The sequence below is a fragment of the Alexandromys fortis genome, unplaced genomic scaffold (assembly GCF_014885135.2).
Source record: "Alexandromys fortis isolate MF-2015 unplaced genomic scaffold, M_Fortis_MF-2015_v1.1 scaffold_254, whole genome shotgun sequence".
Classification (NCBI taxonomy): domain Eukaryota; kingdom Metazoa; phylum Chordata; class Mammalia; order Rodentia; family Cricetidae; genus Alexandromys; species Alexandromys fortis.
The window spans coordinates 698,459-716,111 of record NW_026068130.1 but is presented as its reverse complement, the minus strand read 5'-3'; the positions used below and the strand labels follow the sequence as shown (position 1 = coordinate 716,111).

General features: G+C 38.9%; 1 protein-coding gene across 1 annotated transcript in view; it reads left to right on the top strand.

Moving 5' to 3' along the window:
- The window catches only part of Septin2 (septin 2), a 31,513-nt gene that overhangs the window by 12,328 nt on the left and 1,532 nt on the right, over positions 1–17,653 (top strand). Inside the window, exons 2-10 of the mRNA XM_050125994.1 lie at positions 5,603–5,618; positions 6,420–6,506; positions 6,964–7,087; positions 8,133–8,267; positions 8,397–8,514; positions 10,105–10,206; positions 10,708–10,853; positions 16,103–16,186; positions 17,522–17,579. Of these exons, the coding sequence (XP_049981951.1) occupies positions 5,603–5,618; positions 6,420–6,506; positions 6,964–7,087; positions 8,133–8,267; positions 8,397–8,514; positions 10,105–10,206; positions 10,708–10,853; positions 16,103–16,186; positions 17,522–17,579 (870 nt within the window). The remainder of the gene's footprint in view (positions 1–5,602; positions 5,619–6,419; positions 6,507–6,963; positions 7,088–8,132; positions 8,268–8,396; positions 8,515–10,104; positions 10,207–10,707; positions 10,854–16,102; positions 16,187–17,521; positions 17,580–17,653) is intronic.

Here is a 17,653-nt window from a genome sequence, read left to right as displayed (position 1 = left end):
AAAAAAAAAAAAAAAAAAAAAAAATAGTCACCAGTAATACTTGACTTAAAGTAGTCACAACCCTTACCAGTCCTTTCCCATACTGAGTAGGTTTTTTGTTTAATTTTGTTTTGTTTTTGTTTTTTGTATTTGTGTGTATGCGTGCGCACGCGTGAGTGCATGCATGCATGTGTTTAGTGTGCACAGGGGCACACTGTGTAGAGGTGGTTCTCTCCTTTCATCTTTATATGGGTTCTAAGGATAGAATTTATGTCATCAGGCTTGAGCAGGAAGTGTTTTACTTTCTTTTTTGCTACACTTTTAAACAGGGTTAATACAGCCAGTAGATGTTGAAGAAATGATAGGACTTCCAATACTATGTTGTAAAGATAATATGGCTCCTACCTTGCCATCGCTTGAGTCATTCTCTCTAGAGGAATCTAGCTGTCATGACCTTGTAAAAGACTATTAGGCAAGGAACTGAGGCTGCCAGTAGCCTTATTGGTGACCCACTTCAGAAGCATCCTCTAGTCCCACTTAGTTTTCCTTTGCATGTTTGCCATCCCTGCCGACATTAGCTACTCTCTCAGGAGACACCAAACCAGAAGGATCTCAAAGACCGATTGGTGGTGAATGCCTTTAATCCTAGCACTTGTGAGGCAGAAGCAGGAGGATCTCAGTCAGTTCAAGGCCAGCCTGGTCTACATTGGTAACTCTGGGACAGTTAGGACTACACAGAGAGACCCTATCTCGAAAAACAAGAACAACAACAAAAAGGAGACAGTCAGATTTTCTGACAGCCTAAATTTGTGAGATATTATTAAAGGTGAATTTGCAGAATTTTTGTTTATTGGAGATGATGAATATAATCATTTAATTAGTATTGTATTTAATTTTCACTTAAAAATAGTAATTCATAAAATTACAGTGGAGGACTATTGAAATTGAATGGTTGCTTGAATGTATTTGTGCTTGTCAGATACAGATTCTGTCATACGGTGTTATGGATCATAGCATATATTGTATTTTAGCATGGCAATAGAAGCTTAATGATAAACTGTAGTGGGGGTTTTAATTGTTGTTATTGTTGTTTTCTTTTTAAACAGGGTTTCATTATGTAGCCCTGGCTGGCCTAGAACTAGCTATATAGACCAGGCTGGCCTTAAGCCCACAGAGATAGGCATGTCACTGACTCCTTTATATTGGAGCTCAGGGCTTGAGCTACCAACCACACCTGGCTTTAATGGTAAATTGTTGATTCTTTTAGCCATGTTGCATTTTAATTAGTTTTTGGCAATTGCAGAATTTTCAAAACTGAGGAAGTAAGCATTTGAAAAGCTTTATGATGGTCATGATTAAGTAGGACAATGGTATACAGACCTAAAAAAATGAAGACATTTGGGACTGTTCCTGAAGAAGAGTAAATGCCAACATATTTTACGAGTAATTAAATAATACAAATAATGGGAATTTAAGTTCTCATTAGAAAAGACCAGTATACTCTATCACATTATTATCTGATTATATAGCGCTTAAAAAAGTAAGCACTATCTTCACTCTCCGACTATACATAAGTCAGGGGTCAATAATCTTTCTAAAATGGGTCACATTAGTATTACCTTTATGTGCATATAATTTGATCGTGATAGTCAGCTCTAAACTTGAGTAGGAAAGCAGCCGTAGACAGATAGCATACATAGGCATAATGATGTCCCAGTAGAGCTTCATTTATAAGAAAGGCAGCAGACGATTTGAATTGATGCCTGAGATTTATCAGCCCCTTAAATAAACTAGCTGTCCTGCAGTGGATAACTTGATTAAGTAAAGCAGGTATGCATTGGGTTTGTTGTTGTTGTTTGTTTTAGCCATAAACAGTAGGCAATGAAGGAAGTTAGACCTTTAGAAGCAAATTATATGGGTCTGTCAAGTTACTTTTTATCTGAGAGGGAAAATGAAATCAAGGATACAACAGAGTCTGGGTGGTGGTGGCACACCTTTAATCCCAGTATTTGGGGAGTCTGAAGCAGGCAGATAGATCTCTGAGTTGTAAGAGCTAGTTCCAAGGACAGGCCCCAAAGGTACAAAGAAACCTTGTCTTGAAAAAAGAAGGAATACAGCAGTGTCACAAAGCTAGAACCTAAGGTAACCAGGCAGAATTCTCAAAAAGCAAAAGAATTCCAGAATTATACACTTGGAATCCTTCTGAGAACTAAATGACACTAATCTGTATGTGTAGAATACAGATTGCCTCTGCCTCCTAGGTATTGGGATTAAAGGCATGCACCACCACTGCCTGGCCCTCATGACCTTTTGAAAGCTCTATCTACTAATACCATAATGATGGTTGAATTTCAAGAGTTTTGAAAGGACCTTTTTTTTTTTAAAAAAAAGAAACTTTTAAGTTTCATTTTTATGTGCATACCAGATCCCCTGGAACTGGAGTTACAGACAGCTGTGAGCTGCCATGTGGGTGCTGGAAATTGAATCCAGGTATCCCAGTGTTCTTAACTGCTTAGCCTTCTCTCAGCCTGTAAGGAACTTTTAAAACTGAGCTAATAGTTAAAATATAGTGACTAATTAGATAAGCCACATTTGTCTCTGAAATCAGCCATATGGAGGATTGTAGCTGTGAGTTGCTAGGAGGTTGTGGAAGTGAATTGTTTGTTAGTGGATGGAAAGTTTAATGCTAGCATAGTGAGTGTGACCATGGCATTGATGATTTGGCGTAACCGATGTTTGATGTGTATGCATTGGAGGAGTTTTTTTGTGTTTTAGTTTCTTCCCAGTGAATGTTGTATAAATGTAAGCAAATGTGAAATGTGTAATATACTGATATAATTCCCTAATATGACAATTCCTTTGCAACAGATTCTTAATTTCAAGTGCATTAGTATAGGAAAGCTGTCTAAATGAACAGAGCTCATCACAGTAACACTTGGTCTAACTTTTCAATATTATTGTCTACTGTGGTATGAAATTTACTAGTAAATAACTTTAAAATGGGCTTTTAATAGACCCAGGGCCTGAACAGATGAGTAGTTAAGAGTATTTCCTGTGGCTTGGCTTTCATGGCACACTCTTTAATCCCAGCACTCTGGAGGCAGAGGCAGAGGCAGGCCTGGTCTACAAAGCAAGTTCCAGGACTGCCAGGATCAAAAAAAAAAAAATTAAAAATTAAAAAAGTACTTTCTGCTTTTATAAAGGGCCCAGGTTCAATTCCCAGCTACCACATGACAGTTTATAATTGAAATTCCAGTTCCAGAGGACGTAATGCATTCTTCAGGCCTCTGTGGGCATGCATGTGGTACATACACCAAATACATACAGGCAAAACACTTATGTACCTGAACTGTAAATAAATAATTTTAAGGACAGAACCAAATCGGACATGGTGGTGTATATCTGTAATCTCAGCACTTAAGTGGGAAGCATTAATAGTTCATGCCATCCTTGGCCATCTAGAGAGTTTGAGGCCATTCTCTGCCATATGAGACTATCTCTAAAAACAAAGTTGGAGGAGGAGAAGGGAGAATCTTGACAACACTCTTATTGTAAAGTAAAAATAAAAGCATACTCTTCAGTGATAAGTCTAGCAAAATATGTGCGAGAACTATGTATTTGAGAATACTGCTGAGAGGTTAAAACAATCTAAGTTAATTGTGAGATCTGCTCTGTTTGGAAACTAACTGTTAAGAAGATGTGTAGATCACTTTTTTGTTGGTTTGCTAAAATAACCATGACCAAGGCAACTTAAGGAAGAGATAGTTTTGTTGTTGTCTCAGTTTTTTTTTTCTGTTTTTGTTTTTGCTTATGGTTCTCGAAGGATGAGTTCGTCATGGTGGGGAGTTCTGAAAGCAAGGAGCAGACATAGCTACAGGAACACAATGCTGAGATCTTAACCTTTTCAGAGGCAGGCACAAAAGCAGAGAGCGAATTGAAAGTAGGGGAGGGATAGGACTCTCAAAGCCTAACCCCTAAATGATCTGTTTTCTCTAACCAGGAAACCTCTCCAGATAGGGCTGCAAAGTGGTGAACAAATATTCAAATGCCTGAGCCTAGAGGGAACATTTCTCATTCAAGCCATCACAGATGATATCTTTTCTCCCCCAGATTGTACACAGTCAGTTTGTTCCCGATCAAAATTTTTATTGGGCTATTAAAAAAATAGATATTAAGAATCTAATTCCAAGATGGGGTGGTGGCACACGCCTCTAATCCCAGCACTCAGGAGGCAGAGGCAGGCAAATTTCTGTGAGTTTGAGGCCAGCCTGATCTACAGAGAGAGTTCCAGGACCGCTAGGTATACACAGAGAAACCCTATCTCAAAAAAAAGCCAACAAAGAAAATCTAATTCCAAAGTTTAAATGAAAATTCAGAGAACTTAGAGTGGACAGAGCAGTTTAGAAAATGAACAAAGTTGGAGAATTTAACTAGATTTGAAGACTTACCTAGGATAATCAAGGCATGGAGACTAGTAACCCAGAAATAGATCCATGTTATAAGGTTAGTTACTTTTGACTGAGGTACCAGGATTATTCAGTAGTGAAAAGCTAATTTTTTAAAAAATATTAACTGAGTGTTGGTGGAAAAAAATTATCTTAAGCTAGTACTTCCTATTGTACTTGCAAATTAACTTGAAAGAGATCCTACACATAATGCAAAGCAAAAATTTAGAAGAAAGTAGATAAGCATAATTTTCTGACAGAGCTATAACACATCTCATAGGTCATAAAGAATAGTTATGAAGAAGAAAAAATGCTTCATTAAATATTATGTTGGTGGTTGGAGGGATGTCTGATCCATTATAGAGCTATTCTTGCAGAGGACCCGAGTTCAGTCCAGCATTCTTGTCAGGTAACACAAAGCTGCCTTTAACTCCAGCTTCTGGGGGATTCATCTTCTCTGTTCTCATCAGGCTTCTTTACTCACTTCTACATAACCCCCAACCACACATACACATAATTAATGTAAATCTTTTTATTTTATACAGAAAAATATTACCTTGAAGCTGGAGACATGGCTCAATGTAGTTGCACTTTCTCACTGGGACCGCCAACCTGCAATTCATGACCAAGAGACTCAAAAGTTATGAATGGTTGACTTTAGCTTAGGCTTGCTCCTAACTAGTTCTTATTACTTAAGTTAACCCATATTTTTTTTTTATTTACATTCTTCCACATGGCTCTTTATCAAATCTTTGTACTGCCCATCCTCCTTCCTCTGCATCTGGCTGCTGTCTCTGCTTTTTTCTTCTAGAGTTCTCTCTCTGCCCAGAAGTCCCACCTATATTCTCCTGCCTAGCTATTGACTGTTCAGCTTTTGATTATACCAATCAAAGCAATACATCTTCACACAATGTACAAATATCCCACAACATATCCTTGGAGGCATTTTACTATTTGTTGAAGGAGTAAGGGAAACCCAGAGATTTGCACCCCAAGCAAAGCATTTTTCTAATTATTGTTTATCAAAAACTTGGGAATCAGATTTTGGAGTAAGAACTTGAATGATCAGAAAAGCTACAGTGAAGCAACCAGTGACCCTCCCCCTCTCATTCCTCAATCCAAAGAAGCTGAGACTCTCTAAACCCCACCCTGTACTCCTTGTGCTTTTCTGTTCTCAGTCCTCCAAACCCTCTGGTAAATTTTGGTCAGCTAGTAGCTAGCTCTACCCTCTGATTCAAAGCAAACTTTATTGAGAGTCTTGGGAGCTTTAGGATGTGCTCAAAATATCCAGGGACAATTCATATATTGAGAGTAAACACTGCTCTTTAAGAGGACCTGAATTACATAGCAAAACCCCATCTCAGAGCAACAAAATCACTTTTCCATGGATGGTGTTTATAGGCACTCAGCATGACCCATACTATTGTAGTCTTTCATATAATACAGTCTCTATAAAAACTAGTGCACCTCGAACCCCTGGTGATAAGATTGTTTACCTTTATACCAAGAAGTTTGGGAAGGCACTAAAATTGGTGTGTGCTGTTAAGACCTAAAGTCTTTATCAGATTATTCAAAAAGCATAAAGAAGTGTGTCATATACGTGGTTTCATGTATGCTAAATGTGTTTTTGACAGGATCAAGTGTACTTTCTTAATTTGAGTAGTAGAAAATTGTTGTGAAAGTATTAAAGGCACAAAGAGTCAGAGAGTGAAGTAATTATGGAGGTTTTTAAGAAATAGAAATCAAAGTTTATTTTAAAGAACAACAGTGAAATTACAAAGTACATTCTATACACCTGTGAAGAGATAAAACTGTTTGTGATCATGCCACTACCAAATTGTACTATCCCATTGTCTTGGATTCTTGTTCTTTAAGCAGGTTGCTCATGTTCCTTTAGCATACATGTCCCTTTTCGTGAAGCAAATGTGATGGTAAACACTATAGTTTTAACAATTTATGGGGAATGCCATGACAATGGTTTCATTTTCATTTCAGGTGAATCTGGTCTTGGAAAATCAACTCTCATAAACAGCTTATTCCTGACTGATCTCTACCCAGAAAGAATTATACCTGGAGCTGCAGGTGAATATTTTTATGTTACTGTTAAGTATAATTTTTACCTGAATATTGTTAGAATATATAATTGATACCTTAAGTCTTAGATGTGTGTTTTGCTTAGTCGTTTTGTGTTTTATAGACTGTCCACTTAAGTATGGAAAGTGGGCTCTTTCTGAGCTCCTAGGATCTTGATTGTAGACTTTGTTCTGTATCTGTGCAACTAAACTTTATTTTGTCATCTAGTAAAGTCCTAGTTTTCTATCTCTATTGTACTTTGGATGAGAAACTCAACTAAAAGAATTTTATATCTTTAAAAAGTTACATAAGCTGGGTGGTGGTGACACACATCTTTAATCCTAGCACTTGGCAGGAATACCTTCTTGCAAGTCATTTTTCATAAGAACATAGATAATGGATAATCTTTCCTTTAGTATGTTTGATTTTTAAAGTACATTTTCTATTAAGTTTGTTTCTTTTCTAGAGAAAATTGAAAGAACTGTCCAAATTGAGGCTTCAACTGTTGAGATTGAAGAGCGGGGCGTCAAGCTTCGGCTTACAGTAGTGGACACACCTGGCTATGGGGATGCCATCAACTGCAGGGATTGGTAGGAATCCAGAGGGTGCAGAACCCCTAAAGTGCCAAGTGCTATGCATTTTTTCACTTAATTGAATGGTTTAATTTATAGACAATGTTAATAACACTTGAAGTGCTGGATTTAATCATTTTAAAGTACTAAATGTTGGCTGTTTTGAAGCTGTGTTTCACTATATCATATGGACTGGCCTTGAATTCAAAATTCTGCCTCGTCTTCCTAAGTATTTTGATAATACATTTGAGCCACTATGTTCAGCTTGAGAATTTTTCTAAGAGCACTCTAATAAGACCTGAGATTCAAAAGTTAATCTGTAATTGCTAACATAAAGCACTGTGATATGAACTGCAACCAGTGGACCAGTTGCTGTTTGTAGTATATGTACGTCCCTTCCATGTGGTAGGAGGTGAAATTGAGTCATAGTACCTGTGAATGACTTCCCTTTGCCATTCTTTTCACAAATAAGGAAATTAAGAAGGTTAAGCAGCCTGTTCATCGTGCAGAAAAATCCTACTTTTTTACCTGCGTCCTCGTTCTAAACCTGCTAAAATAAAGCGTCAACTTAGCATCACTGAGAAAAGGAACAAGGGGGATGGGGTTCCTTTTTGCCCTTCTTCTGCATTAAGAATGCCCCCCTTCTCACCATTCTGTGAATGTGCTATCCTGTTTGACACCTTATGTAATTCTGACTTGGACTGCATGCTTTCCCATAGTGCCCTGCTTCTTGGCCTCCTGTGAAGCAGTGGTACCTTTTGAAAGGGTTGGCAGCCTTCTAATTCCACAGGCTACCTGTCAGATACTTTGTAACTTGCTGTACTTAGGTTGTTGAGTCCCATTTTTTTTTTTAACCAAACCTACTTAGTACTTGTTACACTTTAAACATACACACATGCACGTGCACACACACACCTTCATTTTGCTAAAGATTTAACAGTCAGTCTTCTCTTATGGATTGTTTTATGTACTATATGGGAAAGAGAAGAGAAACTTGTTTTCCTTTGAAGTTAGTGACTGCCTGTCACTGTACCCATGATTACTCTTGAAATTTGTGTTTCAGTTTTAAGACAATTATCTCCTACATCGATGAGCAGTTTGAACGCTACCTACATGATGAGAGTGGACTGAACAGGCGGCACATCATTGATAACAGGGTTCATTGTTGCTTCTACTTTATCTCACCTTTTGGACATGGGTGAGTCAGTTGTTTATCACGGAAACCTGCTGCATGTTGTAATATAAGAAGTGAGATGCTTTTGAGAAAAACAAATTGTGTTGTATGCATATTCTTTCCCTAAATGTGACTTTTGAATATTGTTTTTAGATTGAAGCCCTTAGATGTTGCGTTTATGAAAGCAATACACAATAAAGTGAATATTGTGCCTGTCATCGCAAAAGCTGACACACTCACTCTGAAGGAACGTGAGCGGCTGAAGAAAAGGGTAAGAGCTGGGCACCCATGCCTCCTCAGCATGACTTTGAACCAGCTCAGGAAGCAGGAGGAAGGAAGAGTGCAACTGAGTTGCCAGAGGCAGGACTACAGAATTCATTTCCCATTGTGTTTTGGAATTAAAAGCTTACTCACTATTTGAAGAGTTTTTGTTTGTTCTAGTTTTTACTTTTCATCCTCACAGAAAGAATCAAATTTGTAGAGTTTAAATTCTTTTTAGATAAAATTAGCCTCTTTGAATAACAAGTGTCTGAGTAAAAGGAACTCCCACAAGTATTAAGTGAATGATATAACGAAAGGGTGCACTGGGGTCTGGCTTGTTTGTTGTTGGGGTTTTTGTCCTGCCCGGTACCCCCAGCTGTTTAGCCCCAAAGAAAATCACACATAGGTCTCTGTAAATTATAAGCTGATTGGCACATAAGCTTTAGCCTCTCACTGGCTAACACATCTTGATTAGCCCATTTTTCTGATATATGTTAGCCATGTGGCTCAGTACCTTTTTTCAGTGGGGCAGCTCACATCCTGCTGCTTCGGTGGTCTGGGTAGGAGTGGGAAGAATCAGCTTCCTCCTTCCCAAAATTCTCCTGTTCTCCTTACATCATTTCTACTTCCTGTCTGGTTTTCTCACCTATATTTCCTGCCTGGCTAATCAGCGTTTATTTAAAACATGATTGACAGAATACAGACAATTCTCCTGCACCACTCCAGGAAAGCCTGTTTTGCTGCAGTGGTCCACTTAAGAGCGTGTCTAAGTAGAACTGTTCCCTGTGTTTGGGAAAATAACCTGATGCATCTCAGCCAGTCCAACACTGACCAGTCTCTATGGTTCCCTGTTTGGTTGTTTGTTATTTTTATTTTGGTTTTCTGAGATAAGGACTAAAGGCATGTGCCACCATGCCCAGCTCAAGATGAGTTAATTCAATAATTTTAATATTTTGAGATAGTCTCAGAGTGTAGCCTTGGCTGGCCTGGAACTAGCTATGTAAAACAGGGTGGCTTTGAATGCAGAGGTCCACCAGCCTTTGCCAACAAGCACTGGGATTACTCTTCCAGAATTCTTTTATACATTATACATACTTCTTCTCATCCATGATTATGTATGAAACGCCTGCCTGTTGCCCAGGAACTTTAGGTGCTCACAGTGTCTCTTTGTTCTCAGATTCTTGTCTTGGTAGATGATGGTGGGAATATTTTCGGTTTAGCTGTTGTACTGGGGCTACTGCTTTGTATGTGGAAAGTGATGGCTTGCCCGCGATTATTACTGTTATTGTTAAAAGTGCAAACATAAATAACCTTTTTAACAGTTCTTAAAGTACTTGAAAATAACTTAGTTGTTTAGTCCTCAATATACAAGTACCTCTTATGTATTTCTTGGTATATTATTTTGGTTTTGTTGTCACTGTTTTAAGGTGATCTTACTTGTAGTTCTGGCTTATCTGGACCTTGATAAGTAAATTAAATTGGCTTTGAACTTAACAAGGGTCTGTTTTGAGTACAGTTCTTCTGAATTTCTAATATGGGTTAGTTAAAATTATATACAGTTAACTAAAATTGATTCAATAACAACTTGTTATTGTTCCAGATTTTGGATGAAATTGAAGAGCATAACATCAAAATTTATCACTTACCAGATGCAGAGTCAGATGAAGATGAAGATTTTAAGGAACAGACTAGACTCCTCAAGGTAAGAACTGGCTCCAGATATATAACATAAACAGCTCTCTTCCCTGTTTTCTTATATACATATTTTAAAAGACAAATTTGATCAAGACTGGGCAAGTTGTATTATAGTAATATATTTTAATTTCAGTATATTTAGGAAATTTTTACTTAAGGCTTGAACATGTCATTGCAGATTTGATTTGCCCTATTTGGAAAATAACTGACATTTCTAAGTAAAATGTGTATGCATTTAGCACTCAGTCAAACATAGTTAAAGCCAGGTGTACTGGCATGCCTATTCAATACCAGCACTGGAGGCTGGGAAATGCAGAGGTAGGATAATCACTGTGAGTTAGAGATTATTCAAGTCTGCATAGCCAATTCCAGGCCATCCATAGCCTGTCTCAAAACAACAATAACAGAAAAAGGAATTTTGTAATACAGTAACATGGAGCCATTTCTGTGTCCATTGTTGTTTACAGTGAACATTGGTATTCTCCTACTATCTTATATTTCTTTCTAGGCCAGTATCCCATTCTCTGTGGTTGGCTCCAACCAGTTGATTGAAGCCAAAGGCAAGAAGGTCAGAGGTCGTCTCTACCCATGGGGTGTTGTAGAGGTGGAGAACCCAGAACACAATGACTTCCTGAAGCTGAGAACAATGCTCATGTAAGACATTGATTGTATTCATTATGGCACGGTATACAGGGTACACCTGTATCAGACTGATAAGACCATTGCAGTCAGGGACTGAGGTTCTTTATTCTAACTTCTTTCTCATAGTACTTGTTCTTGCTCTCTCTTCTTAAGTCACTGATGCTAAAGGAAAATTAAACCTTAGCTATGGCCCAAGAGGTGCTAGGTCTTGGTATAGAAGAAGGTGGACAGCCTCTTGGAGTTGTCCCAGGCCCAGCTCTGACACATGGTGCTCCTCTTTGTTAGCCTGAAGATTTCACATTTGATGGTCCCAGGTATCCTTGAGGTTTCTGTTTATTTTTAGCAACTGTTAAACTTCTTTATAGTTGAGTTTCATGTCTAGTATTAAAGATGTTGGTTGGCTTCAAACTCAATGTGTATCCAATTATGACTTAGAACTTCTGATTCTCCTACCTTCCTGGTGCTGGTATTCTAAGCATGTGCCACCACACCAAGTTTGTACTGGAACTGAACTCAGGGCCTTCTGCATGATAAACCAGCTCTTTACTAACTGAATTACATCCCCAGCCCCATGTTGTTACTAAGAGAGTAAAGTATAGCTGTGACTTTTCTGTTGCTGTGATAAAACACCAGAACAGCGACAACTTGTAAAAGGGGCGAGTCTGCTCTGGCAGGGAAGCTGCAGGAATGGTAGTCAAAGCTGAGAGTCCACTTCTTTAACTGACCACAAGAATCAGCAAGAACACACTGTAAGTTGCATGATGCTTTGAAATCCTAAAACCTACCTCTTTTAACAATAACAGACTTCTTCCAGTAAGGCAACAACTCTTAAACCTATCCAAACAGTGCCACGACCAAGTATTCAAACATCTGAGCCTGCGGGGAACTTTTCTCATTCAAACCACCACACTAGAAGAAAGCATATAGTTTAAAAAAAAAAATACACTTTGAGGGAAGCTGAAGATATAACTCAGCAGTAAAATGCAGGCTACTCAAGCATAAGGACCTGCACTCGGATCTTCAGCACTCACAGAAAGCAGTCTGGGTACAGTGACACATTACTGTGATCCCAGCATTGCAGAGGTGGAGACCGGGAGATCACTGAGGTTCACTGGCCAGCCAACCTAGCCACATCAGTAATTCTAAGTTTATTATTAAATCCTCTCTCAAAAATGCGGTAGAGAGAAGGCAGTGGTGGCGCACCAGAGAAGCAGAGGCAGGTGGATCTTTGTGAGTTCAAGACCAGCCTGGTCTATGGAATGAGTTCCAGGACAGCCAAGGCTACACAGAGAACCCCTATCTTGGGGAAATGGTAGAGAGAGCCAATGAAATGTGTCAGTTGCTGGCAATGGGGTACTGCAGAGCCTGTGCATATGGACTATGGTGGAAGCACACACATATAATTTGCCTGTATATTTTTAAAAAGAAGATGAAAGGGCTAGAGAGATGGCTCAGCAATTTAAAAGTATAATCGGACTTTCTTTGGAGCGCAGCTCTCAAATAATGACATGGAGACTTCTTATTATAAAAGCTTGGCCTTAGCTTAGGCTTGTTCCCAACTAGCTGTTAAAACTTAAATTAGCTGTGTGTGGTAGTGCACGCCTTTAATCCCAGCACTTGTGGGGCAAAGGCAGGATCTCTGTGAGTTCAGCCTGGCCTAAAGAGCAAGTTCCAGGACAGCCAAGGCTATACATAAAAACCTTTTCTCAAAATCGGGGTCGGGCTAATGACAAACTTATTTATGTTAACTTGTTTATGTTAACCTACTTTCTGCTGTGTAGCACCTCTCTTCAGTACAGTATGTTCCACTTCCTCTATGACCCCCCCCCCCACACACACAAACAAATCAGATCCTTTCTAGAGTTCCTATCTCTGTCTGGAAGTCCTGCCTATCCTCTCCTGCCTAGCCATTGGCCATTCAACTCTTTATTAAACCAACAGAAGGTATTGTAGGCAGGTGAGGTAAAACAGCAACACATCTTCACCACAGTGTGATCAAATATCCTGCAACATAAAATATTTGCTGTCCTTGCAGAAGACCTGGGTTTGTTTCCCAACACCTGGATCTGGTGGGTCAAAATTGCCTGTAACTCTAGCTCCAGGGAATTGAATTCCCTCTTCTTCTTTTTTTTTTTTTTTTAAGATTTATTTATTTATTTATACAATATCCTGCCTGTAGGCCAGAAGAGGACACCAGATCTCATTATAGGTGGTTTTGAGCCACCATTTGGTTGCTAGGAATTGAACTCAGGACCTCTGGAAGAGCAGTCAGTGCTCTTAACCACTGAGCCATCTCTCAAGCCCTTGAACTCCCTCTTCTGGCCTTTGCGAGCGCTTGTGTATGTGTGTACACACACTTCCTTTTTCATTCTACCCTCATTTCTTCTTCTGTATTTCTCTCCCTTTTCCCTCCCTATTTAGACCCCTCTCCCATTTTACCTTCTTTTTAAAGTATTGAGAATAAAGAAGACATCCGAATGTAGATGTTTGACCTTTGCGTGTGCGCGCGCTCTCTCTCTCTCTCTCTCTCTCTCTCTCTCTCTCTCTCTCTCTCTCTCTCGCTCACATGATAAAGAAAATAAATAGAAACCAGTAAATTATTTCAGCCAATAAACATGCATACTACCATACTTGACTACTTGAATTTTATCTGCTGGATCCATATGGCAGAAGGTGATAACTGACCCCTGCATGTTGTCGTCTGACCTTCAGGCAGGCCATGATACAAGTGTTTCCCCATAAATAAGTGTAAACTTAGAAAAGTGTCGTGGTCCAGTGGACCGGCTAACATAAACTATCTCTATTGACCAGCATGGAGGCACAGGAATAAAGACACAACTCACATGGCTCTATCGGGAGGGAAATTGTTCGTGATCCCTCATGAAATCCTGAGTTCACATCCTGAGAAATTCCTCTTGTTTATTCTCCAAACAGCCTTATATATCAAAACATAAACTGAGGGTGAAATCCATTAGCATTCTGTTTCCTAGTTAACCAGGTGAATTTTTAGTCACGTCCATATTTACTTATGTCTCCTCTGTTACGTCTTTCTGGTCAATATGCTAGCTCAGTCACGTAGGCTTGAATTAGCATCTGTATTCAGGCATCTTCCAAATTACAGAGAAGGAGCAGATCAACATCCTGACCCCTTGTTAGGGTAGGCACAGCCTGTCTGGAAGGCTACCTCAGGTGCAAACTATGAGAGCCTGGATGCCATACCATATAGAAATTCGGGCCTACAGAAAAGGGGATTAAAGACAACACCCCCCCCTTTTTTTTTAAGTATGTACTCCCATCACCCTTGATTCTGAATAGTTTTATAATTAAGAGTAATGACTTTGAACAACAGGATGAAAAAAAGAGAATATACATAGTGATATTTTATTTTGTATTTTAATTAATAAAGCTTGCTTAAAGAAAAGAGTGCAAAGCTAAGCCACTAGAGTGGTGGCACACACCTTTAATCCCAGCACTAGGGAGGTGGAGACAAGAGCGATATGGCTGGGTGGGAAAAGGAATATAAAGGGGAAGAGACAGAAACTCACTGGAGTGTGGAGTTTGAGGTTTGATGGAGATGCACAGTGCAGTCTAGGCAGTCTGAGGATCGCCCCTTCATTCTGAGCATTGGCAGCGGTAAAACGTCTCTCTAGTGGCTTCCTACTCTGCTTCTTTGATCTTTAGCCCTATATCTGTCTCCGGATTTTTATTATTATTCATGCTACAGATATAGTCTATTGAATTCTAAATTTTAGAAGGGGGTGGTTAAAAACCAGGCTGGAGAGATGGTTCAGCAGTCAGAAGAGCCTGCTGCTGTAGCACCCATGTCAGGCTCTCAACAAAAGCTCCAAGTGAACTGACACCCTCTTCTGGCCAGTGTAAGCTCCTGAACATACATGTACACACATAAATAAAAATACAGTTTTTTTTAAAAGAAAAATCCAAAGACATTCTGAGGTGATAATGTCAAGATTAGGCTGGCGTACTGATCTACCTACATGTTAGCATTGTCTCACCAATAGCAGGCTTGTTACTAGTGCAGATCAGGACCCATGGTGTCGTGGCTACTATCCAACAAAGAAAGCGAGCGCCCCCAGTGCCTATTAATGCTATAGGCTGTAAATCGGTACCACTCTTAAAATTCACCTAGAAAATTCTATAAATGTTACAGATGTCAAGTTAACATAAGATTATCTTGGTTTATTTCCTATTGTTGTAATTCATATATTTGGAGCCTTATTTGTCACTTTCTGGAAGCTAGAACGTTGGCATCTGATAAGGGTCTCCTTGCTGTGTTAAAATGAATCAGGTTATCACATGATGAGACAGAACAGATAACCTGTTTTATTTTTATTAGCATGTAATTATACATATTTTGGGGAATAGTGTATTTAGCACCCATATACTATACTATATGTACCAAACAATTTCCTTCTATCACTTCTTTATAGAGCCTTCAACCTTTCCTCTTGTAGTTCTCCATAAAATATACCTTTAATTAAAGAAGTTAAAAGAGAAGTAATTTGAATAAACTAATACTTTGATTAGCTAAAATTGCCTCTTACTAACACTGTTTACTGAATGAGAACCAGTAACATGTTTCCACCTAAGTTATAAATATAATAGCTTTGAAGTACTTAAGACATACTTGGTCTGCAGTGCTGAGCCCATGACTGTCCTAGTCCCTGTCATTCAGGGAATGTTAGTGTTACATGAGAGGTGTGGTTCTCTGTTACACCAATTGTGTATTTCTTAGAATGAAAAAGATGCAGCTACCTTTGTATCCACATTCTTATTGTCTCCTGAGATCCTCAGCAAACAGGGATATGTTGTAATGTTCTCTATATATTTTTTAATGTGTAGTATTTGAAAAAAAAAGCTATGCAAACACCTATTTGAATAGTTTGTTTTTCATAAGATCTTTTAGAAAAATAATGTGTTTTATTTCCGGTATCTTTTACCTAAAAGTCTACTAAAGTCTCTTGTGTATTAGCATTGTACTGTGTTTTGTAGTGCCTGTGACAGTGCTCAGGAGAAAGTGTTCCACCCAAATCTTTGTGTTATAGTTTACTGTGGTTGCAAAGGAGCCCCTTCACCTAGGCATTTCCATAGTTTTATCCTGAGATTCAGCAACCTATGTACAGTTTACTAAATCATTATTTGGGCTCTTAGTACTGGCAGTTTTTTATGTGTTCTTGATTGTTGTTGTTCCCCATGAGACAGCCATACACATAAATCCCTGTTGTATCCCTTCTCTTTTTCAGTACCCACATGCAAGACCTACAGGAAGTGACCCAGGACCTTCATTATGAAAACTTCCGTTCTGAGAGGCTGAAGAGAGGCGGCAGGTTGTGCAGTCTTCCCCATATCACGTTCCCTGAGTCACTTTCACTAGTCTTTGGTGTGTCTACCTCAGACCTCTTGATCACAAACAACATATACTTCCTATTGAAGAATATTAAAAGAATATTCCTAATTCAATCAAATGGGCATGGGGAGGAGACATTCATAATGTGCGGTTTTGGAGGCTAGAGAGGTGGCTCAGTGGTTAAGAACACTTGCTCTTGAAGGACTCCTCTTGCAGGAGATATGAGTTCAACTCCTAGCACCCACATGGCAGCTCACAACTGTCTATAACTCCATTTCCCAGGGATTCAATGCCTTCTGGCATGTTTGGGCACCAGGCATGCTTGTGTGTGGACATGGCAGGTAAAACACAAATATGTGGAATAATAATAAAATGATTTATTTACGCAAACAACTTTAGATGGAAAATCCAGAGGCTTGTTATATTGGTACTTCCTTAGCATTACTGTGTTTATAAGTAAGCAGATTTGCTTGCCTTTGAAAGCTTTCTAGGGTAATTGCTCCATGGGTGTCCCTAGAGTAGCAGCTCTGTTTCCTATAGATTCTATGGGGTTCACCTTTTCTTTTTTACTATCCTAATGTATGTATTTTGTGACCCAGTCTGCATCAGATAAAACCATGTCTTCACTTAAAATGGAGCTGGATAAATAAGTGCTATACATTAGTTACTCAAAGTCTTTTGACAGGGGTTGGAGAGGTGGCTCAGCACTTAAAAATGACTCTGGCCTTTCAAAGGACCAGAATTTGGTGCCTAGGAAGCTTACTACCTGCAACTTTAAGAGATCAGTGCCTCTGGCCTTTGGGAAGCACCAGCACTCGTGTGCATGTGTGCATATATAGACACACATATACACATAATTAAGAATAAAAAAGCTTTTTGGAGTATTGCGATTTTAATTTGAAAACCAGACATTAAGAAAAGGTTTAGAAGGAGGAAGTACAAGAATCCCTACTAGTATACCCTGGTATTGGTGTCAGTGTGCTTAGAGGTGCCTTTCTCAGCCCTGGTCAGTCATGCTCTGCCCACTCAGCTCCTTCTGGCTCCTTCAAGGACAGTTTTATTCACCATAGAGTCATAGAGGGGAACCAAGACCCTTTTGGGTAGACCAGCTAGCTATTTGTGACTGTCAAACAAAAGTCAGGTCATCTTCTGAATTTCCAGTTTCATGTTTTGTTATTTTTTTCATGACTTTAATTTAAAAAGCTGTAAGCATGTAATTATAAAGTCGTGGTCTTCAGAATCTTAAAGTTTTTTTTTCAATTCAGAAGTACATTGCAATATTCCAATTGTAATTTTTTTGTTGTTTTTCTCTTAGGAAAGTGGAGAATGAGGATATGAATAAAGACCAGATCTTGCTTGAAAAGGAGGCTGAGGTAAGTAGAACAGCCATAGTCTACTCAAAAATATTTTCCTATTAAATAATTCTTTTTTTTTTTTTTTTTTTTTT